The 21123-nt window shown below is 43.9% G+C and overlaps 1 protein-coding gene across 3 annotated transcripts; it reads left to right on the forward strand.

Annotated features, from left to right (window-relative positions):
* Positions 1-11749: 11749 nt before the first annotated feature.
* Positions 11750-19418, forward strand: GCNT3 (glucosaminyl (N-acetyl) transferase 3, mucin type). 3 transcript variants are annotated; one of them, XM_013059425.2, is made up of 3 exons: positions 11750-11962; positions 15807-15995; positions 17326-19418. In XM_013059425.2, exon 3 carries the CDS (start codon positions 17386-17388, stop codon positions 18700-18702), a length of 1317 nt encoding a protein of 438 aa, XP_012914879.1. In that variant the 5' UTR covers positions 11750-11962; positions 15807-15995; positions 17326-17385; the 3' UTR covers positions 18703-19418. The 3 variants fall into 3 exon arrangements, with proteins under 3 accessions (XP_012914879.1, XP_004758845.1, XP_004758847.1); XM_004758788.3 differs by lacking the exon at positions 11750-11962 and adding an exon at positions 14449-14653; XM_004758790.3 differs by lacking the exon at positions 11750-11962 and adding an exon at positions 14449-14569.
* Positions 19419-21123: the final 1705 nt, after the last annotated feature.

The raw sequence follows: 21123 nt of genomic DNA on the forward strand, positions 1-21123 counted from the left end.
CAAACATCTACTAATCCAATGGGAGATCAAAGAGAAGAAGAACAGCAATTCTGGAAACAGAAAATCAACCACTTTCTGAAAGGTAGGACTGGTGGAGAAGTGAATCCAAAGCGACGGGAAGATAGACTGTGGGGGGAGGGGCCAGGCCCCGGCAAGGGGCAGAGCAACAGAGCACAAAATCGGGACTTTTAAAAGTCTGTTCCTCTGAGGGACATCGCTCCAGAGGCTAAACCTGGGTGAAGCCCACGTGGGGTCAGCGTGGCCTCAGGTCCCACGGGGTCACAGAAGGATCGGGGGTGTCTGAGTGTTGCAGAGCTCGCAGGTATTAGAATGGGGAAGCCGGCTACAGAGACAGAGCCAACAGTAAGCTCACAGCTCGGGGCTACCTTGAACTGGTGGCAGGCTCGGTGAGCTCAGAATGCGACCGGAGGCCAGGGAGATGGGAGTAATTGGGCACTATTCTCTGAGGGCTCACTGAGGAGTGGGGCCCTGGGCTCTCAGCTCTGGGCCGGAGCCTATGAGGCCGTCATTTTCATTCCCGTCCTCCAGAACTCCTCAGAAAGCGCTCAGGGAACAAAAGCTCCTGAAAGCAAACCCACGCTGATTACTCAGCCTGGCCCCTGGTAAGGGCGGTGCAATTCCGCGTGGGGCAAAGACACTTGAGAATCACTACACCAGGCCCGTCCCCCAGAAGATCAACAAGAAATCCAGCCAAGACCAAGTTCACCTACCAAGGAGAGCAGCAGAATTCCAGAGAAGGAGAAAGCAAAGCACGGAACTCATGGCTTTCTCCCAATGATTCTTTAGTCTTTAGTCTTGCAGTTAATTTAATTTTTTTTCTTTTTCAATTTTTTTTCTCTTCTTCTGCTAATTTTTTTAACTTTTACCTTTTTCTATTTTAACATTTTTTTAAAATATTTTATTTTATTTATTTGTCATAGAGAGAGAAGTGAGAGCAAGCACAGGCAGACAGTGTGGCAGGCAGAGGCAGAGGGAGAAGCAGGCTCCCCGCCAAGCAAGGAGGCCGATGTGGGACTCGATCCCAGGACGCTGGGATCATGACCTGAGCCGAAGGCAGCCGCTTAACCAACTGAGCCACCCAGGTGTCCCTATTTTAACATTTTTAAAATAGTTTATCTAATATATATATATATTTTTAATTTTTTATATTTTTTCTTTATTCGTTTTCTTTCTTTCTTTCTTTTTCCTGAACCTCTTTTTATCCCCTTTCTCCCCCCCCACAATTTGGGATCTCTTCTGATTTGGTTAAAGCATATTTTCCTGGGTCTTTGCCACCCTTTTAGTATTTTACTTGCTCCTTCATATACTCTTATCTGGACAAAATGACAAGGCAGAAAAATTCACCACACAAAAAAAAAAAGAACAAGAGGCAGTACCATAGCTAGGGACCTAATCAATATAGACATTGATAATATGTCAGATCTAGAGTTCAGAATGATGATTCTTAAGGTTCTAGCTGGGCTCGAAAAAGGCATGGAAGATATTAGAGAACCATCTTGGGAGATATAAAAGCCCTTTCTGGAGAAATAAAAGAACTAAAATCTAACCAAGTTGAAATAAAAAAAGCTATTACTGAGGTGCAATCAAAATGGAGGCTCTCACTGCTAGGATAAATGAGGCAGAAGGAAGAATTGGTGATATAGAAGACCAAATGACAGAGAATAAAGAAGCTGAGCAAAAGAGGGACAAATAGCTACTGGACCACGAGGGGAGAATTCGAGAAATAAGTGACGCCATAAGATGAAACAACATTAGAATAATTAGGATTCCAGATGAAGAATAAAGAGAGAGGGGAGTAGAAGGTATTTTGAAGAGAATTATTGTAAAGAATTTCCCTAATATGGCAAAGGGAATATGCATCAAAATCCAGGAGGTGCAGAGAACCCCCCTCAAAATCAACAAGAATAGGTTCACACCCCATCACCTAATAGTAAAATTTACAAGTCTTAGTGACAAAGAGAAAATCCTGAAAGCAGTCCAGGAAGAGAAGTCTGTAACATACAATGGTAAAAATATTAGATTGGCAGCAGACTTATCCACAGAGACCTGGCAGGCCAGAAAGAGCTGGCATGATATATTCAGAGCATTAAACGAGAAAAACATGCAGCCAAGAATACTATATCCAGCTAGGCTACCATTGAAAATAGAAGGAGAGATAAAAAGCTTCCAGGACAAACAAACACTGAAAGGATTTGCAAATACCAAACCAGCTCACAGGAAATATTGAAAGGGGTCCTCCAAGCAAAGAGAGAGCCTAAAAGTGGTAGATCAGAAAGGAACAGAGACAATATACAGTAACAGTCACCTTACAGGCAATACAATGGCACTAAATTCATATCTCTCAATAGTTACTCTGAATGTTAATGGGCTAAATGCCCCAATCAAAAGACACAGGGTATCAGAATGGATAAAAAAACAAAACCCATCTATATGTTGCCTACAAGAAACTCATTTTAGACCCAAAGGCACCTCCAGATTTAAAGTGAGGGGGTGGAAAACAATTTACCATGCTAATGGACATCAGAAGAAAGCTGGGGTGGCAATCCTTATATCAGATCAATTAGATTTTAAGCCAAAGACTATAATAAGAGATGAGGAAGGACACTATATCATACTCAAAGGATCTGTCCAACAAGAAGATCTAAGAATTTTAAATATCTATGCCCCTAACATGGGAGCAGCCAACTATATAAACCAATTAATAACGAAATCAAAAAAACACATCAAGGATAATTCAATAATAGCAGGGACTTTAACACTCCCTTAACAGATATGGACAGATCATCCAAGCAAAAGATCAACAAGGAAGTAAAGGCCTTAAATGACACACTGGACCAGATGGACATCACAAATATATTCAGAACATTTCATCCCAAAGCAACAGAATACACATTCTTCTCAAGTGCACATGGAACATTCTCCAGAATAGATCACATCCTCGGTCCTAAATGAGGTCTCAACCGGTATCAAAAGTTTGGGATCATTCCCTGCATATTTTCAGACCACAATGCTCTGAAACTAGAACTCAATCACAAGAGGAAATTTGGAAAGAATCCAAATACATGGAGACTAAACAGCATCCTTCTAAAAAATGAATGGGTCAACCAGAAGAATTGAAAAAATTAATGGAAACAAATGATAATGAAAACACAAAGGTTCAAAATCTGTGGGACACAACAAAGGCGGTCCTGAGAGGAAAATATATATAGGTACAAGCCTTTCTCAAGAAACAAGAAAGGTCTCAGGTACACAACCTAACCCTACACCTAAAGGAGCTGGAGAAAGAACAAGAAAGAAAGCCTAAACCCAGCAGGAGAGGAGAGATAATAAAGATCAGAGCAGAAATCAATGAAATAGAAACCAGAAAAACAACAGAACAAATCAACGAAACTAGGAGCTGGTTCTTTGAAAGGATTAATAAGATTGATAAACCCCTGGCCAGACTTATCAAAAAGAAAAGAGAAAGGACCCAAATAAATAAAATCATGAATGAAAGAGGAGCGATCACAACTAACACCAAAGAAATACAGACAATTATAAGAACATACTATGAGCAACTCTACACCAACAAATTTGACAATCTGGAAGAAATGGATGCATTCCTAGAGACCTATAAACTACCACAACTGAACCAGGAAGAAATAGAAAACCTGAACAGACCCATAACCAGTAAGGAGACTGAAACAGTCATCAAAAATCTTCAAACAAACAAAAGCCCAGGGCCAGATGGCTTCCCGGGGGAATTCTACCAAACATTTAAAGAAGAATTAATTCCTGTTCTCCTGGAACTGTTCCAAAAAATAGAAATGGAAGGAAAACTTCCAAACTCGTTTTATGAGGCCAGCATCACCTTGATCCCAAAACCAGACAAGGATCCCATCAAAAAAGAGAACTACAGACCAGTATCCTTGATGAACACAGATGGAGAATTCTCACCAAAATACTAGCCAATAGGATTCAACAGTGCATTAGAAGGATGATTCACCACGACCAAGTGGGATTTATTCCAGGGCTGCAAGGATGGTTCAACATCTGCAAATCAATCAATGTGATACAACACATTAATAAAAGAAAGAACAAGAACCATAGGATACTCTCAATAGATGCTGAAAAGCATTTGACAAAGTACAGCATCCCTTCCTGATTAAAACTCTTCGAAGTGTAGGGATAGAGGGCACATACCTCAATATCATCAAAGCCATCTATGAAAACCCCACCGCAAATATCATTCTCAATGGAGAAAAACTGAAAGCTTTTCCGCTAAGGTCAGGAACACGGCAGGGATGTCCATTATCACCACTGCTATTCAACATAGTACTAGAAGTCCTAGCCTCAGCAATCAGACAACAAAAGGAAATTAAAGGCATCCAAATCAGCAAAGAAGAAGTCAAACTATCACTCTTTGCAGATGATATGATACTAAATGTGGAAAACCTAAAAGACTCCACTCCAAATCTGCTAGAACTTGTACAGGAATTCAGTTAAGTGTCAGGATATAAAATCAATGCACAGAAATCAGTTGCATTTCTCTACACCAACAAGGCAGAAGAAAGAGAAATTAAGGAGTCCATCCCATTTACAATTGCACCCAAAACTATAAGATACCTAGGAATAAACCTAACCAAAGAGGCAAAGAATCTATACTCAGAAAACTATAAAGTACTCATGAAAGAAATTGAGGAAGACACAAAGAAATGGAAAAATGTCCATGCTCCTGGATTGGAAGAATAAATATTGTGAAAATGTCTATGCTACCTAAAGCAATCTGCACATTTAATGCAATTCCTATCAAAATACCATCCATTTTTTTTTTCAAAGAAATGGAACAAATAATCCTAAAATTTATATGGAACCAGAAAAGGCCTCGAATAGCCAAAAGAATATTGAAGAAGAAAGCCAAAGTTGGTGGCATCACAATTCCGGACTTCAAGCTCTATTCCAAAGCTGTCATCATCAAGACAGCATGGTACTGGCACAAAAACAGACACATAGATCAATGGGCCAGAATAGAGAGCCCAGAAATAGACCCTCAACTCTATGGTCAACTAATCTTTGACAAAGCAGGAAAGAATATCCAGTGGAAAAAAGACAGCCTCTTCAATAAATGGTGTTGGGATAATTGGACAGCCACATGCAGAAAAATGAAATTGGACCATTTCCTTACACCACACATGGAAATAGACTCAAAATGGTTGAAGGACCTCAATGTGAGTAAGGAATACATCAAAATCCTTGAGGAGAACACAGGCAGCAACCTCTTCGATCTCAGCCTCAGCAACATCTTCCTAGGAACATCGCCAAAGGCAAGGGAAGCAAGAGCAAAAATGAACTATTGGGATTTTATCAAGATCAAAAGCTTTTGCACAGCAAAGGAAACAGTTTACAAAACCAAAAGACAACTGACAGAATGGGAGAAGATATTTGCAAACGACTTATCAGATAAAGGGCTAGTGTCCAAAATCTATAAAGAACTTAGCAAACTCAACACCCAAAGAAGAAATAATCTGATCAAGAAATGGACAGAAGACATGAACAGACATTTCTGCAAAGAAGACATCCAGATGGCCAACAGACACATGAAAAAGTGCTCCATACCACTCGGCATCAGGGAAATACAAATCAAAACCACAATGAGATATCACCTCACACCAGTCAGAATTGCTAAAATTAACAAGTCAGGAAATGACAGATGCTGGAGATGATGCAGAGAAAGGGGAATCCTCCTACACTGTTGGTGGGAATGCAAGCTGGTGCAACTACTCTGGAGGTTCCTCAAAATGTTGAAAATAGAACTACCTTATGACCCAGCAATTGCCCTACTGGGTATTTACCCTAAAGATACAAACGTAGTGATCTGAAGGGGCACGTGCTCCTGAGCGTTTATAGCAGCAATGTCCACAATAGCCAAACTATGGAAAAAACCTAGATGTCTATCAACAGATGAATGGATAAAGAAGATGTGGTATATATACACAATGGGCTACTATGAAGCCATCAAAAGAAATGAAATCTTGCCATTTGCGATGACATGGATGGAATTAGAGGGTATCATGCTTAGCGAAATAAGCGGAGAAAGACAACTATCATATGATCTCCCTGATATGAGGAAGTGGAGATGCAACATGGGGGGTTAAGGGGATAGGAGGAGAATAAATGAAACAAGATGGGATTGGGAGGGAGACAAACCATAAGTGACTCTTAGTCTCACAAAACAAACTGAGGGTTGCTGGGAGAAGGGGGGTTGGGAGAAGGGGGTGGGGTTATGGACATTGGGGAGGGTATGTGCTATGGTGAGTGCTGTGAAGTGTGTAAACCTGGCAATTCACAGACCTGTACCCCTGGGGATAAAAATATATGTTTATAAAAAATAAAAATTCGAAAAAAAAAGATGTTATTTATTTGAGAGAGAGTATGTGTGTGGGCATTCGAGTCAGGGCAGAGGCAGAGGGAGAAGCAGACTCCAACTGAGCAGGGAGCCCAACACAGGGCTTGATCCCATGACCCATGAGATCATGACCTGAGCCGAAATAAAGAGTCGGACACTTACCTGACTGAGCCAGCCAGGTGCCCCCTGAACTGTGTTTTTCCTAAGGAACAAGAGATGATGATGGTGGTGTGGAGATGAAGGAGGTGGCGGTAGAGAGAATGGGAATTAGAGCTCCTGTTCTGTACTCTGCAGGCTTCAGACCACCTTCTCCTTACTCCCCTGACATATGTCCCTTTTTCATACCTATGGTTCTAAATGTCCCTGAATTAAGAAACAGCTTCTGTATGAGTTAGGAATTTGTGAATGACTGCTCATATCAGAGACATGAAAAAGTAGTGGCTACATGAGTTATCTCTCTCTCTTCTATAAATGAAACCTAGAAGTAGGTGGTTCAAAACTGGTGAAATGGTGCCATGGCATTACTTTCAACTCATGGCTTCCATTTTCAATGTTGCCTTTAAGTCTTCGATAGCTGCTGAAGCTCCAGCCATTTACGTCTGCATTCATGACTTCCCAAAGAAGGAAAAGAAGAAGGGCTCAGTCTCTCCTTTTTCTTTTTAAATTTATTTAAATTCAATTAGCCAACATATAGTACATCGTTAGTTTTTGATGTAGTGTTCAGTGATTCATCAGTTGCATAGAACTCCCAGTGCTCATCACATTATGTGCCCTCCTTAATACCTGTCACCTGGTTATTCCATTCCCTTGTCCATCTCCCTTTCTACAACCCTCAGTTTGTTTCTGAGTCAAGGGTCTGTCATTGTTTATCTCTGTGATTTCTTCCCATTTAGTTTTCTTTCCCTTCCCCTATGATCCTCTGTGCTATTTATTATGTTCCACATATGAGAGAAACCATATGATAATTGTCTTTCTCTGATTGACTTATTTTACTTAGCATAATCCCCCTCCAGTTCCATCCTAGTGGTTGCAAATGGTGGGTATTTATCCTTTCTGATATTAGCCTCTCCTTTTAAAAAAAATTTTATTTATTTATTTATTTGACAGAGATCACAAGGAGGCAGAGGCAGGCAGAGAGAGAGAGAGGAAGAGAAGCAGGCTCCCCGCTGAGCAGAGAGCCCGATGTGAAGCTCCATCCCAGGACCCTGGGATCATGACCTGAGCCGAAGGCAGAGGCTTAACCCACTGAGCCACCCAGGTGCCCCTAGCCTCTCCTTTTTGAAGAACTTCCCCAGGAGTCCCATTTCTCACTTCCAGTGATATTTTTGTTTATGGTTTCTTTATAGTCAGATCTGTCTTGGTTTTGTTTTTAATCTTATGGTCTTGGTATAATACTAAAAAGAACTTTCTCACTTAGGTATCATAAAAATGTTAAAGTCCCCTCTAAGCATTACAGTGGCTTATACTTTCCACTATGTTGATAGAAATGAGAAGAGGAAGGATTCTAAGCCAGAATATTCTTTTCAGTGCTACTATGTATGTAGTGGGCAAATTTTAAATAAATCCTTACTTGAAACATCTAGTCTTCTGGATGTTTGAAAGTGAACCACATGTTAGGAGTAGAGTAGCAACACCCTTTCTTGTTAATCTACAGGAATGTTTGTATTTTGGGAATGGAGTTGTTAAACTTGATGTCTTGGAGCGTATGCTGACTGTTCACTGGGGTCACTAGGGGATGGGGATGGGGGCAGGGAAGGAAGTGAGGAGCAAAGGGTTCTGTGCCCATGAGTCTTAAAGTTCTGTATGTGCGTTTTAGTTAATGTTGCTGTGTGTCCAAGGATAAACAAGTCCTAATATTCAAAGTATATTAAAAGTAGAGGTAGTAAAATACTCCCTTTATGAATGCCTTTTTGTTGGTTTTTAGGAAGGACTGTTCTGGGACTGTCAATCACCTCTTAGAGCTAGATGTAGTCCTATGCTTGGTCATTAAAATGGTGGAGGGAGCAGAGGAGGGGTGAAGGGAAGGGCTTTTTGCTAGTTACCTCCACATATGGAAGACCATTTTAGGTTATAACCATAGGTCTGGATGTGCATTTTTTTTTAATTTTTTATTTTTTTTTAAGATTTTATTTATTTACTTGAGAGAGAGACAGTGAGAGAGAGCATGAACGAGGAGAAGGTCAAAGAGAGAAGCAGACTCCCCATGGAGCTGGGAGCCTGATGCGGGACTCGATCCTGTGACTCCAGGATCATGACCTGAGCCGAAGGCAGTCGTCCAACCAACTGAGCCATCCAGGCGTCCCTGGATGTGCATTTTGATGAAGTACCTCTGTTTGTTGTGGACAAGTGTCATTATTTTGTAACATCTAAGCTTTTTGGATGTCCTGAGGTGACAATGTATGATAAAATGTACAGCTAGTGAGTCAACCAATTTATAAGTTTCTTTTATCATTGATAGGAACGAAGTATCTTGGACGTGGAATTGTTACGCTGTCTCAGAAATGTGAGGACTTACTAGGTTGGCCGCAGAGGGGCAGGAGGAAGTATAGAGGGAGAGCTGTATGCGGATGCGTTCATACTTACATTGTAATAACTGTTAATGTGTGTGTGTCTCTTTGGCTGTACTATAGGAATACATTAAGTGATTCAATGGAAACATACCCCATTGCTAATATTTGAATAGTATAGATTGGATAATGAATTCTTTTAGAAGCATTATACATTGTGTACTCTTACTTATGTCTGTTTTAATTGAACATTAAGGTAATGCAGTATTTTAATGGTAACCCTGCCAGTATCTTTATCTAGAGGCCTGTTGCCATTTTTGTCTTTTCTGAAATCTTTGTCGTCAAGAAAGGCAGGATTACACTTTTTTCTTTCAGATGGTATAGTGTATTCTTGGTTATTGAAATACTCATAGTTTGAGGACTTTGAAATGGTAAATATTCATGGTGTGTAAAAAAGCATGATACATAACTACAATCTTAATTACATTAAAATGCTTACTTTTGTAGATACACACGTGGGACCTAGAAGTCAAACTGTAAACTGCTTGTGATTATGGATGATTTTGTTCTTTGCTTCTTATGTTTTTCAATTTCCTTTTATGCACATGTTAACTTTTAAAAAATAAATTTTTTAAAACCTTAAAAAAATTCTATATACTATCTGGAAATTTTGGAACTTTCTTTTTCTTTTTTGAATTTTTAATTTTTAAAAAAAGATTTTACTTATTTATCAGAGAGAGCACAAGCCAGGGCAGAGGTAGGGAGAGGCAGAGGGAGAAGCAGACTTCTTGCTGATCAGGGAGCCCAACGTGGGGCTTAATCCCAGGACCTTGGGGTCATGACCTGAGCCAAAGGCAGAGCACAAGAGCTGGGGGGAAAGGGGCATCTTTCTGGACATTTTAACTTCTGGGAATCTGGTATATCCATTGCATACCTCCGTTTGCACTCACACATGGCATTATTATCTATTTTCACATATTTCTTTCACATAAGACTATGAGCACTTTGAAAATAGAGACTTTTTTTTAAAGATTTTATTTTTTTATTTGAGAGAGAGAGATCACAAGTAGGGAGGGGGGTGAGAGAAGGAGAAGCAAGGTCCCTGCTGAGCAGGGATCCTGACTTGGGGCTCGATCCCAGGACCTCGGGATCATATCTTAGCCCTAAGGCAGATGCTTAGTCCACTGAGCCACCCATGTGCCCCAAAAGTAAAGACTGTCTTAGTCAACTCTATCTCTGGCATTTAATCTTAGCAACCTCCTCAGTCAACAGCTGTTAAGTGGGGTAAATGAGGGAAGCACTGCCATGTCATGTACCATTTATTGTTGGTTCCATTTAGGTTCCTTCTTAAGGACACAGTGGGAGGCACCTTGATCCCATCATTAACATGCTCCCGAATCTCTTTTGGCAGGTTATTTTTTTAAAAAGATTTTATTTATTTAATTGACAGAGATCACAAGTAGGCCGAGAGGCAGGCAGAGAGAGAGGGGGAAGCAGGCTCCCTGCTGAGCAGAGAGCCCGATGTGGGGCTCGATCCCAGCACCCTGAGATCATGACCTGAGCTGAAGGCAGAGGCTTAAGCCACTGAGCCACCCAGGCACCCCTGGCAGGCTATTTTGGAGGACGTTTCCTAAGCAAAATTAATCCATTGACTCCTATTCGGATTTTGGTTCTCTTCAGCTTGCTGGATCCCATTTTCGTGCACAGCTTACATCCAGGAGTCTCGACCCAGTAGTTCCAGTAATTACAGGTGACCCTCACCAGCACTGGGCCTTAGAGTTGCTGCCCCTCCTCCCACCACACAGTCAAAACTCCACGTCTAACTTCCGACACCCCCAAAACTTAACTAAGAGCCTAGTGTGGACCAGATCCTTACAGATAACATCAGCTGTCGATGAACATGTATTCTGTATGTTGTGAGTATTGTATGCTGTATGCTTACTCTGGAGTAAGCTTTAGAGAAGAGAAAAGGTTATGTGGAACCTTGTAAGGAAGAGAGAACAAGCATCCTGTTTTACTGAACTGTAAGAAATCTGCAGGTCCGTGGACCGCAGGACCTCCAAACTGTCCTGGTCAAGGGACAGCCACAGAGCCGTAAGCCGTAGTTCCAAGGCTCTAGTACTTAGAGCACCCTCTCAGGGACACAGAAGCCGCTGTCCATTCAGGAAACATTTGGGGGAATCTACCATCCATGGGGCGTCCCCCTAGGCTGGGTGGGAAGGCAGAGCTGAGTCAGGAGCTCAGGATGCCACAGAGGTCCAGTGCCTTTTGACAGGTTTAGGACTGAGCCCATAGAACACGTGGCTGTGGCTCCCCGCTGGGTCTGTGTGCTGAGGAGTGGGCAGCCCCACCCAAAGTTGGGGGCCTGGGGACAGAGGGAGCACATACGTCCTTCACAGTTCAGCAGACGGTCTGCCTTGGGACTGTGAGCAGGAAGGAGCCTTGGGATTGTGTCCCCCTGGCTACATGGCTTTCTTTCCGACTCTGGAAAGTCTCTGCGTTTAATAAATAGGTATAGACTGAATTCTGTGGGGTGAGGGGGTGTCTTTTTTCTTTCTTGAATCGCTGTTCCTTTCTGCTCTGGGCTGTGGGGCGTGAGCAGGGGGAGGGCCTGGCGAGCAGGCTGCCAGCCCTGATGGAGACAGAGTTGGTCCTGTTGGGTCTTTTAACCACTTCTGTTTGGCCGGATAGCACAGCCCCATTTCCCCCAGGAACCCCCAGACCTAGAACCTGTGATAGAAGCTCAAAGCACTGCAACCTCGTCTTCCTCAGAACCTTAGGCTCCCTTCAAACCCCTGCTCCGGCGGATCGGTAACACATTAACTTGGCTTACTGCCTGCTTATCTGCTCTTCCGTCTGCCTCCCTGAGTCACGTTCTCCTCTCCATCAGTCAGGGACGTGGCCCTTGCGGTCCGCGGGCCCCGGGTGGTGGTTCTCTCCTGGGAAGCCTTAGAGTTCTCATGTCGACCGTGCTGGGCGCGGAGCGAGAAAGGACGTGATTTCCGGGAGCTGCAGCCTAATGAGAAGACGAAGCTGATACCTCCCGGAGGTAAACACCATCCCGTAGAATGAGTGGAAGGGGAAATCTGCCAATTTGTGAATCCAGTTTAAAGTGGTTGGATTCTGGGACCCCTGGGTGGCTCTGTCGGTGAAGCAGCTGCCTTCAGCTCAGGTCATGGTCCCAGCGTCCTGGGCTGGGTCCCATCGCGCTCCTTGCTCCGCGGGGAGCTTGCTTCTCCCTCTGCCTCTGGCTGCCTCTCTGCCTGCCTGTGCTCTCTGTGTCGCTCTGACAAATAAATAAAATCTTAAAAAAAAAAAAATACAGGGGTTGGATTCTGGCTACCCTGACCCTCCTCTGACCCTATTGTTAAGACAGTAGGGGTCCCCGACCCTCCATCTGCTAAACTCCACTGGAGTCTTCCAGATTCACCCTGATGAGCCCGACTTAGTTTCTCCATTCCATTTCTCCATTCCATTCTTGGTAGAAGTCCCGGTCCTTCCCACAGACCTGTAAGGATTTATGATTCAGAGCTCAGGGGATGCGAGCAAAGCTTTTTGCCCAGTGGGGAGTCTCAACTCCTGAGTCTTACTGTTTTCTGAAGTAGCAAAGATAGCCACGGTCATCGTGGGAATTCAGACCTGTGTTGGACAATCTTATGATCTGGATTCATGTTGCTTTTATTTTTGATAGTCTAGAAAGGTGAGTGCTGTTATCATTTTCAGTGCTTGGGACTTCTAGCTATCTTCCTGTCATCCTGAACTCTCAGACACTTTTGCCTCCAGGATCCTCTCGCTCTGCTTTCTTATGTCAGCAGGGGTAAAAGAAGTCCTAATGACGGGGCTTCGGGTCCCGGGTCCGGGTTCCTGCCTTGAAAACAGCCTGGCTCCCAGGCATTCCGGGACTGAGCCCTCCCTCTTGCCTATGCTCTACCTTCTCCTCAAGGCCAGCATGGACTTAAAGTGTGGAAGCTGTGACCATGCCGAATATCTGTCCAAGGGATCTCTACAGGTAGCCTGGCTCATGACTCTCCTGTACCTCCAGCCATCCTGTCCCCTTTGCCTGCCCTTCCTGGTCTCAGCTGCAGCTCACCCCTCCTCTCTGCAGTGCTCCTGCCCACCACTTACAACACAGTTGTAACAGGGAGGGCATGGAAAAGGGGACGAGCTCAAGTCTTTTTGCTGGTCTACCCTTCTGGCCACATTACCAGCATCAATACTGTTGCTTGGTCCACAGTTCAAGAATGCTAATAGTACCCTTCTTGAGCTATTCTGTGAGTATAAGAGGCCTTTGAGGGCTGGCTTGGGAGCCTCTGTGACCTTCCTCAATGGCCTGCTTGGTGCCAGATATTAAGCCATGTGTTATCATGTTTAATCCTCACAACCATCCTATAAAATAGGTATTGGTATCTGTCCCAGTTACACAAAGGAAGTCAGTGAAGCATAGATGGATTACATCATTTGCCTGTGATCCTGCAGTTAGAAAGTGACAGAGCCAGGATTCAGACTTTGCTCTCTTGTCAAAACCCAGGTGTGCCTGTAAATACTACCCACTTGATATTACTAATATGTAGAATATCTCAACAAACTCTATCTACAGTTTAATTTTTTAACTTAAATTCATTTAACATGCAATGTATTATTAGTTTCAGGGGTAGAATTTAGCGATTCACCTGTTGCTTGGAACACCCAGTGCTCATTACATCACATGAGCTCCTTAATGTCCATCACCCAGTTACCCCCTCCCCCAACCCCGCTCCCTTCAGGAAGCCCTCAGTTTGTTTCCTAGAGTTAAGAGTCTCTCGTGGTTTGCCTCCCTCCGATTTTGTCTTATTTTACTATGTGTTAATATTATATTAGCATATATTTAACAAGAGTGGATACTTATTTTGGTTACCTTAATCAAATATTCAGAATGTTTTCTTTTTACTGAGAGATTCTGTGATATGATTTTTATGGGAAAGAAGGTGGGACTTTGAGGGGGCCCATCGAAGAAAAGTCACATAGAAAGAAATTGGAGAGATTTTTGTAGATTCGGATACCTGAACCAGCATTTGCCCTTTAACCATGTTTGCCTCAGAAATGTCACAGCTCAAAACCGAGAGCCACACAGACTCTGAATGATGGAAGCTGAGAGAAGACAGAGCCCAAGGAGCGGGGCCAGTAAAAGTGGGAGCACAGATGACCCTATATAGCTCCCCCACCATTGGTCTGTCTCCATCTATAGTCAGAAGCAGGAAGAAGAGGCCTAAAAAAAGAAAAGAACTAAGTTCCCTAGGCTGTACTGGAAGCCGCATAAACAATTCCTGTAGGAATAAGGTAACTTGATTGATCTCCGTTCTTATGCTGTTGCCCTCATACGAAGCCCACATTTTGGAATCAGCTAGGATTTCTGCATCATATGAAGCCCACATTTTGGAATCAGCTAGGATTTCTGCATCGCCGGCTCTGCCCCCTATTAGGCTCGGCCAACAGGGGGCGCTGGAGGGAGCCAGTAGGACTGAAGGCGCGATTTCCTGCTGGCTTCCTGTCCACTTCCTGCTTCAGTGAGCATCACCATGTCAACGCCTGTTTACCTCCCAGAGGCAGTTTCTTTATGTAACTGCACTGAATCCAGTTACAGTAACGGTGGGCAAAGACGTCAGCCGCCTCAGGAGAGGTTGGGATCTCAGCCTGGGAGCGGCCCTCTGAGGACAGAGACCCCAGTCCCCATTGAGTAGTTGGTGGCGTACTCATCTCAGAGGTCTTGCGTTTCAGCTTGTTGGCACCCATCTTCCCAAATTTTAAATTAAAAAATTCCCAAATCTTGTCTTCATTCCTCCAGCCTGGGAGTGGTAACTACCTCCAGCAATTGCTACTTCCCTAATTTAGGGCGTCTTAACACGCCCTCCCTCTGCCCTGCAGTTACCTACTTAACTTTATAGCTACTTAAGTTCTTTATATTAAATTTTCTCTCTCAAATATTTGGCCAGGAATGCTGCTTTGTTAGAGTGGGGGCTGGGTTCAGGAGAGAAACTGGCAAACCCCAGTGACAGCGGCTTTGAAGAAGGCGTTTCCCACCCCGTGGGGCTCTCACTGAAGGTCCATTTCTTCCACTGCCAAGACCCTAGACTCACAGACATTAGTGAGTGAGAACTGGAAGCCTGTGGGTATTTCTACAGCTCACAATAAACAGTAACGAAGGGCAGGCAAATGGATTTTTTTTTTAAAGCAGTTGGCATTGGAGAAAAAACTGGTTTTTAAGGATTTTTTTAAGGTTTAAAAAAAATCTTTTTCATTTTTTTGGGTTTTGGGTGTCTTTTTTTTTTTTTGGTCTTGTTTTTTATTGCTTCACTCTTGTAATGTTCAGGGGAAAAAAGAGGAGTAACTTAATTTCCAGGCCAAAAGAAAGCAAGGGAATACCTGTGTTTCTATGGTTCCTGCTAAGCGGGAAAGGGGCAGGAAAGCTTTCAAGTTCTTGTGTGAGCACTGACAGGTGTTTATGAATAGTTTTGTGGCAGGAGAGCAGGTTACAAACTGGCTGTTCTGGTCGAAATACCTGTTTGCGGGGCACCTGGGTGACTCTTGGTTTCAGCTCAGATCATGATCTCAGGGTCCTGGGGTTGAGCCCTGTGGGGGGCTCCCTGCTCAGCAGGGAGTCTGCTGCTCCTTCTCCTCCTGCTGCTCCCCCTGCTTGTGCTCGCTCTCTCTCTCTGTCAAATAATAAGTGAAATCTTAAAGAAAAAAAAAACCTGCTTGTATATATACAGCCAGCATTTTCTTCCTGCCTTATTTGCCTCCCTGAATGACTAGTGCCTGAGAATGTGCTCCTGACTCTTCGTCAGCTTGTGCTCAAGTCTGAGAGCAGGAAGCTAGAAGGTGAGTGATAGAGCCACCTGCTGCTCTCTCCTTTGCAGAGACTGAGAAGGAGCCTGAGACGGGTCGTGGACATCCCGTGAATATCAGATACCATATTTTGGAGGGGTTAGAAGAAGGGGATATGGTGTTCACATTTGCTTCCACGGATTCCAATCAATCTTCCCTTGGAAACACACACACCCTGGCAAGTAATCTTTCCTAAGCAAGAGCAAAGCTATTTTAAAAAGGTGAGAATTTTCTTAATCTTTCATTTTTCCTTCTTCTTAGTTTCCTGTAAAAAGTTAGGAACAAGAAGGACACAACCTTATGCTTAGAAAGAGGACATGACAAGGGAAAACAGTTTTTGTCAGGAGGATTTGTCACATTTTGTTTCTTTCTAGTAAGGATTTTTTTTTTCTCTATAGCATCTGGTTTTCTTTGATGGGATCCAGAACCCTGTATTGTATTATTTAAAAGGTGACTGTGGTTTGGAGGAAGAAGTATTGGGCTTGCAGACAAAAAAAAAAATTGGGGAGAAGGGGTGTGGGGCTAAGTCCCCTAGTTGTGTCTTAAAATATACATGACCTTTGGTAAGTTAGTTAGCATTTGTTTTCCTATATTTGAAAGAGGCCTAGGAATACTACACTTCAGGTATGTTGCAAAGATTAAATTGGACAATGTCAAGAAATATTTTTGGCCCGTACAAAGCAAACATTAACTACTATATATATGCATAGCTCTGTGTGTCTCTGACTGTAGATATATTTTGAATTTGGATAGACTGGGTTATCTATATGAATGATTACAATGCATTTGTTGGATCATATCCAGTTTTTTTGTACTTCTTCAAGAAAAAATTTTTTGTTGTTGTTAAAGAAGGGTGGGCTAGATACCACATCTACCCAGTGAATTCTGTGGGGTGCAAACAGCCCAATTCACAAATTGCCAAACAAGAGCAAGAAATGTACTTTTATCTTATTTATTTATTTTTTAAGAGTTTATTTATTTTTAAATAATCTCCACGTGGGACTCAAACTTATGACCCTGGGATCAAGAGTTTCATGCTCTCTCAACTGAGTCAGCCAGGTGCCCCGGTACATTTTCTTCTAAGAGGCTTTGGATCTTTGGATTTCTAGAACAGATGCTTGAGAGTCTGAATTTCATGGAGTGTCTCCCTAGACTGATTAGAAATTCTCAGCCCCAGATAAGAGCTATACTAGAAACAAGGTTTTGGCGGGGGTTGGGGTGGGGGTAGGTGGAGGAAAGAGAGGCAGGCAGGGATTTCCTCTTACTCATTACACCCCAGTGGCAGCAGGTGCTCTGTTCTGTGCCCTTTCCTTGTCTCTTGGGGTGGAGGTGGATCCAGACCTCGATCCCAGCATGAATGGCTTGTTTGTAGGGTCAGATTATAGACCTCTGTCAACAAGCCAGGGGTAAGAGGTTCCTAGGCAGGTCTTGACTGAGGATATTTGTATAGAGAAGAAATACCTTTTTGCCATCCCTCTGGAGTTGAGCTTGGTGTTCCTGTGAATACATTCAGGGTTCATTTGTAATCGAAGGCATTTTGTTCTGTCCAAGGATCCCATCCTCCTCCTCCTTCCCTGTGCCCCAGCTCCACTGGTTTCTCATTCCTTGAAGATGGTTTGGTGGAAGAAGCGGCTCTGCCGCCAGCATCACCTGTGGGCCCTGGGCTGCTATATGCTGCTGGCTGTGGTTGCTCTGAGGTTTTCTCTCCGACTGAAATGTGACTTTGATTCCGTGGATCTGGAGTCCCGGGTCTTTCAGAGCCAGCACTGTAGGGACATCCTGTACAAGTCCCTGAAGCTGCCAGCGAAGAGAACCATCAACTGTTCTGGAATCATCCGAGGGGACCAGCAAGCGGTGACGGAGGCTCTCCTGGACAACCTGGAGGTCAAGAAGAAGCGGGAGCCTTTCACAGACACTGACTACCTGAACATGACCAGGGACTGTGAGCACTTTAAGACTGAGCGGAAGTTCCTGCGGTTCCCTCTGAGCAAAGAAGAGTTAGACTTCCCTATCGCGTACTCTATGGTGGTCCATGAGAAGATAGAGAACTTCGAAAGACTGCTGCGAGCTTTGTATGCTCCTCAGAACGTATACTGTGTCCACGTGGATGAGAAATCCCCAGAAACTTTCAAAGAGGCAGTCAAGGCAATTGTGTCATGCTTCCCAAATGTCTTCATAGCCAGTAAGTTGGTTCGGGTGGTTTATGCCTCCTGGTCCAGGGTGCAGGCCGACCTCAACTGTATGGAGGACTTGCTCCAGAGCTCAGTGCCATGGAAATACTTGCTGAATACGTGTGGGACAGACTTTCCTATAAAGACCAATGCCGAGATGGTCCTGGCCCTCAAGTTGTTGAACGGGAAGAACAGTATGGAGTCAGAAAAGCCTACGGAGTACAAAAGGTCTCGCTGGACCTATCACTATGAGGTGACAGACACACTGTCCATAACCAGCAAGATGAAGGATCCCCCGCCAGATAATATACCTATGTTCACGGGGAATGCCTATATCGTGGCTTCTCGAGACTTTGTCCAGCATGTCCTGGAGAACCCCAAGTCCCGAAGACTGATCGAGTGGGTGAAAGACACCTATAGCCCCGACGAGCATCTGTGGGCCACCCTTCAGCGCGCACCGTGGATGCCGGGTTCTATTCCCTACCACCCCAAGTTTCACATCTCCGACATGACAGCCATTGCCAGGCTGGTCAAGTGGCAGGGCCATGAGGGAGATGTCAGTAGGGGGGCACCGTATGCACCTTGCTCGGGAACCCACCAGCGGTCTGTCTGTGTTTATGGGACTGGGGACCTGCACTGGATTCTTCAAAACCATCACCTTTTGGCTAACAAGTTTGACCCGAAGGTGGATGACAACGTTCTTCAGTGCTTAGAAGAGTACTTACGTTATAAGGCCATCTACGGGACTGATCTCTGAGATGCCCTGTCAGAGCAGTGCTACCTGTGGGACAAGAAAACATGCAAACATTCCTAGGGGGTGCTGGGACAGCGGGGAGGGGGACCAGGGCTCTGGAATCAATCCTTGGCATCCCCAAGTCAGGGGGTTGCAGTCCCAGGTGAATGCTGGGTGTGCGCTCACCCCATTCCTAATAGCTCCCCCACTGCCGTTCTCACAGAGTCAGAGTAAGATCCACCTGTTTGGGAGAGGAAGGGAGGGCACTGTGGCAGGGGGCCCTGGATTTCCATTGAATGCTTGGTGTCTGCTTTTCTACTCTGTGGAGACGCTGGTTCTAATGATTCGAGACTTGGTAGTAGGGAGGGGGTGGGACTTCAATGGAAAGAGAGGGCCTTTTGTATTATTCACTTAAAAATAAATAGCTCTTGATTCAAAGCCCTTACCTCTGCTTTTTGTCTTCTAAGCCAGAAATAAGGTAAGAGTGGAAAACTTTTTCTCGTACCTACTTGTGACATTCACAATCCCTGGTGGCTGGCAAGAGGATCTCCGTTATTCCAGAATGACATGGCGAGGTGTCTAGACAACAGATTCAGACGAGTACAGAGGGACAGAACTGATTCTCTCATTATTAAAAGCCTCCCTCATTTCGCTTACATGGACAGATTCATGACTTGTCTGTAAGGGGAAAAAGCAGGGCAATTCAACCAATCTGACCACCTGTATAAACTTCGGAGGCAGTTACAGCACTAATTTTGCCCGTTTCACAGCCAAAGCTTAATGTTCTGTAACAAAGATAATAGCGATTTAGATAAGGTCGCCATATGTTGTTCAAACAGCAAGAATGGACTAGGACTGTCTAGCTAAAGCAGGAAGTCTGGGCATCCCAAGTTAGGCCTCGTTGGTCCAAACTCTTACTTGTGTATATGAATGGAAGCGTCACTGTGTGTAGTTCTGGGATTTGTACATTTCCTCATGGGCAGACAGTTGTGTGTGTATTTCTCCGCTCCCTCCGCCCCGTAAATGTTACTCAATGAAAGATTTCTTTCTGAAGCTCCAGACACAAGTGTCAGACGATTGGAAGTCAGACTCTTCTGTGAGGGGCGAGGGATGTTCTATAAAGAGACAGGTGTATCTTAGTATAGCTGATCTTCTGCACACCCTGTGCTCTGGAAAAGGGATATATACACAGGTGAATGCAAGTTGAATGATCCAATGAGGTCATGATGTCACTATGTTCATCTCCGATTGTGAGTCACTTAATTAACTTTTTCCTCAATCGACTTTCCCTGCAACCCACGTACTCTGACGCGTGATCACTGTGTCTAACACAGTGCGTCTTCTACTTAATAAATTGTTACTTTCTATAAGGTTGCAGTCCTTTGGTAACAGGCATTGCCACACCTTACTTACCTACCTTGCAGTATTGCGCCCCCCTTACCTCCTCCCAGCCCCACCAGAAGTGACCAGTGAAGAAATGTGTGTTCAGCAGATGAGCCCTGTGAGGTCTGTCCCCAGCCGTGGGGATCATGGACCTCTCCACCTACTAGCCTTTGCGACTGTCCTTGTTCCTCCTCTGATTGAGGGGGTGGGGTTTGGAAGGTGGTGCCCTGCTGCTGTGGGAAGTGCACAGAAATGCTCCCCTGAGTTCATGTGTTCTGAGAAGAGAACGCAGGTCTTTGGTCTCATGGTCAACTTCTTCTCTAAGTGTTCATGGGAAGTAAATCGTAATTTAAAAATACAAATTAAAAAGATAAAAATGTGAACTTTTCACTATGGGGGGAATAATTTGTTGGAATTTTTCAAGCATAGAGATTGTCTCTAGAAATATATTTGGATGAATAGGAGGTGCTTTTCATTTAATAACTTGAGGTTTTCCTATCAGAAGGGTCAAATTTCTCCATCATTTGTTTAGTGTATTTTAGAAATCATACGATTAAACCATCGTATCTGTTGATTTTTCCTTCCCTCTGAGTCATATCTGTTGCTTTAACCTTTGTCTGATCAAGAAAAATCATAAATGAGTTGAGCAATGATGTTTGTATTACCTCTCAAGGTCTGAATATTTCCTCTCTTTGAATTGGTAAGCATTGCTTTAATAACTGTATTTTTGTTGCGCACTCTGCCTACTGTAATCTTTGCTCTTGACTGAGTGAGAATTTAAGTAAGGAAGAAAAGGTGGTTGATAACAGTCCCAACATTGTTTGGAAACAGATGGCCTGATTAATTTGGGGAGATCAAGTATTTGCATTAGAAATGGAAAGAATAGGGGTGCCTGGGTGTCTTAGTGGGTTAAAGCCTCTGCCTTCGGCTCAGGTCATGATCCCAGGGTCCAGGGATCAAGCCCCACATTGGGCTCTCTGCTCAGCGGGGAGCCTGCTTCCTCCTCTCTCTCTCTCTCTCTCTGCCTACTTGTGATCTCTGTCTGTCAAATAAATAAATAAA

This window comes from Mustela putorius, unplaced genomic scaffold (assembly GCF_011764305.1).
Source record: "Mustela putorius furo isolate JIRA1106 unplaced genomic scaffold, ASM1176430v1.1 tig00003896_pilon_pilon_pilon, whole genome shotgun sequence".
Lineage (NCBI taxonomy): Eukaryota > Metazoa > Chordata > Mammalia > Carnivora > Mustelidae > Mustela > Mustela putorius.

Bases quoted from the DNA above. Each gene is read 5' to 3' on its own strand.
- GCNT3 (XM_013059425.2), top strand. From the start codon at position 17,386: ATGGTTTGGTGGAAGAAGCGGCTCTGCCGCCAGCATCACCTGTGGGCC.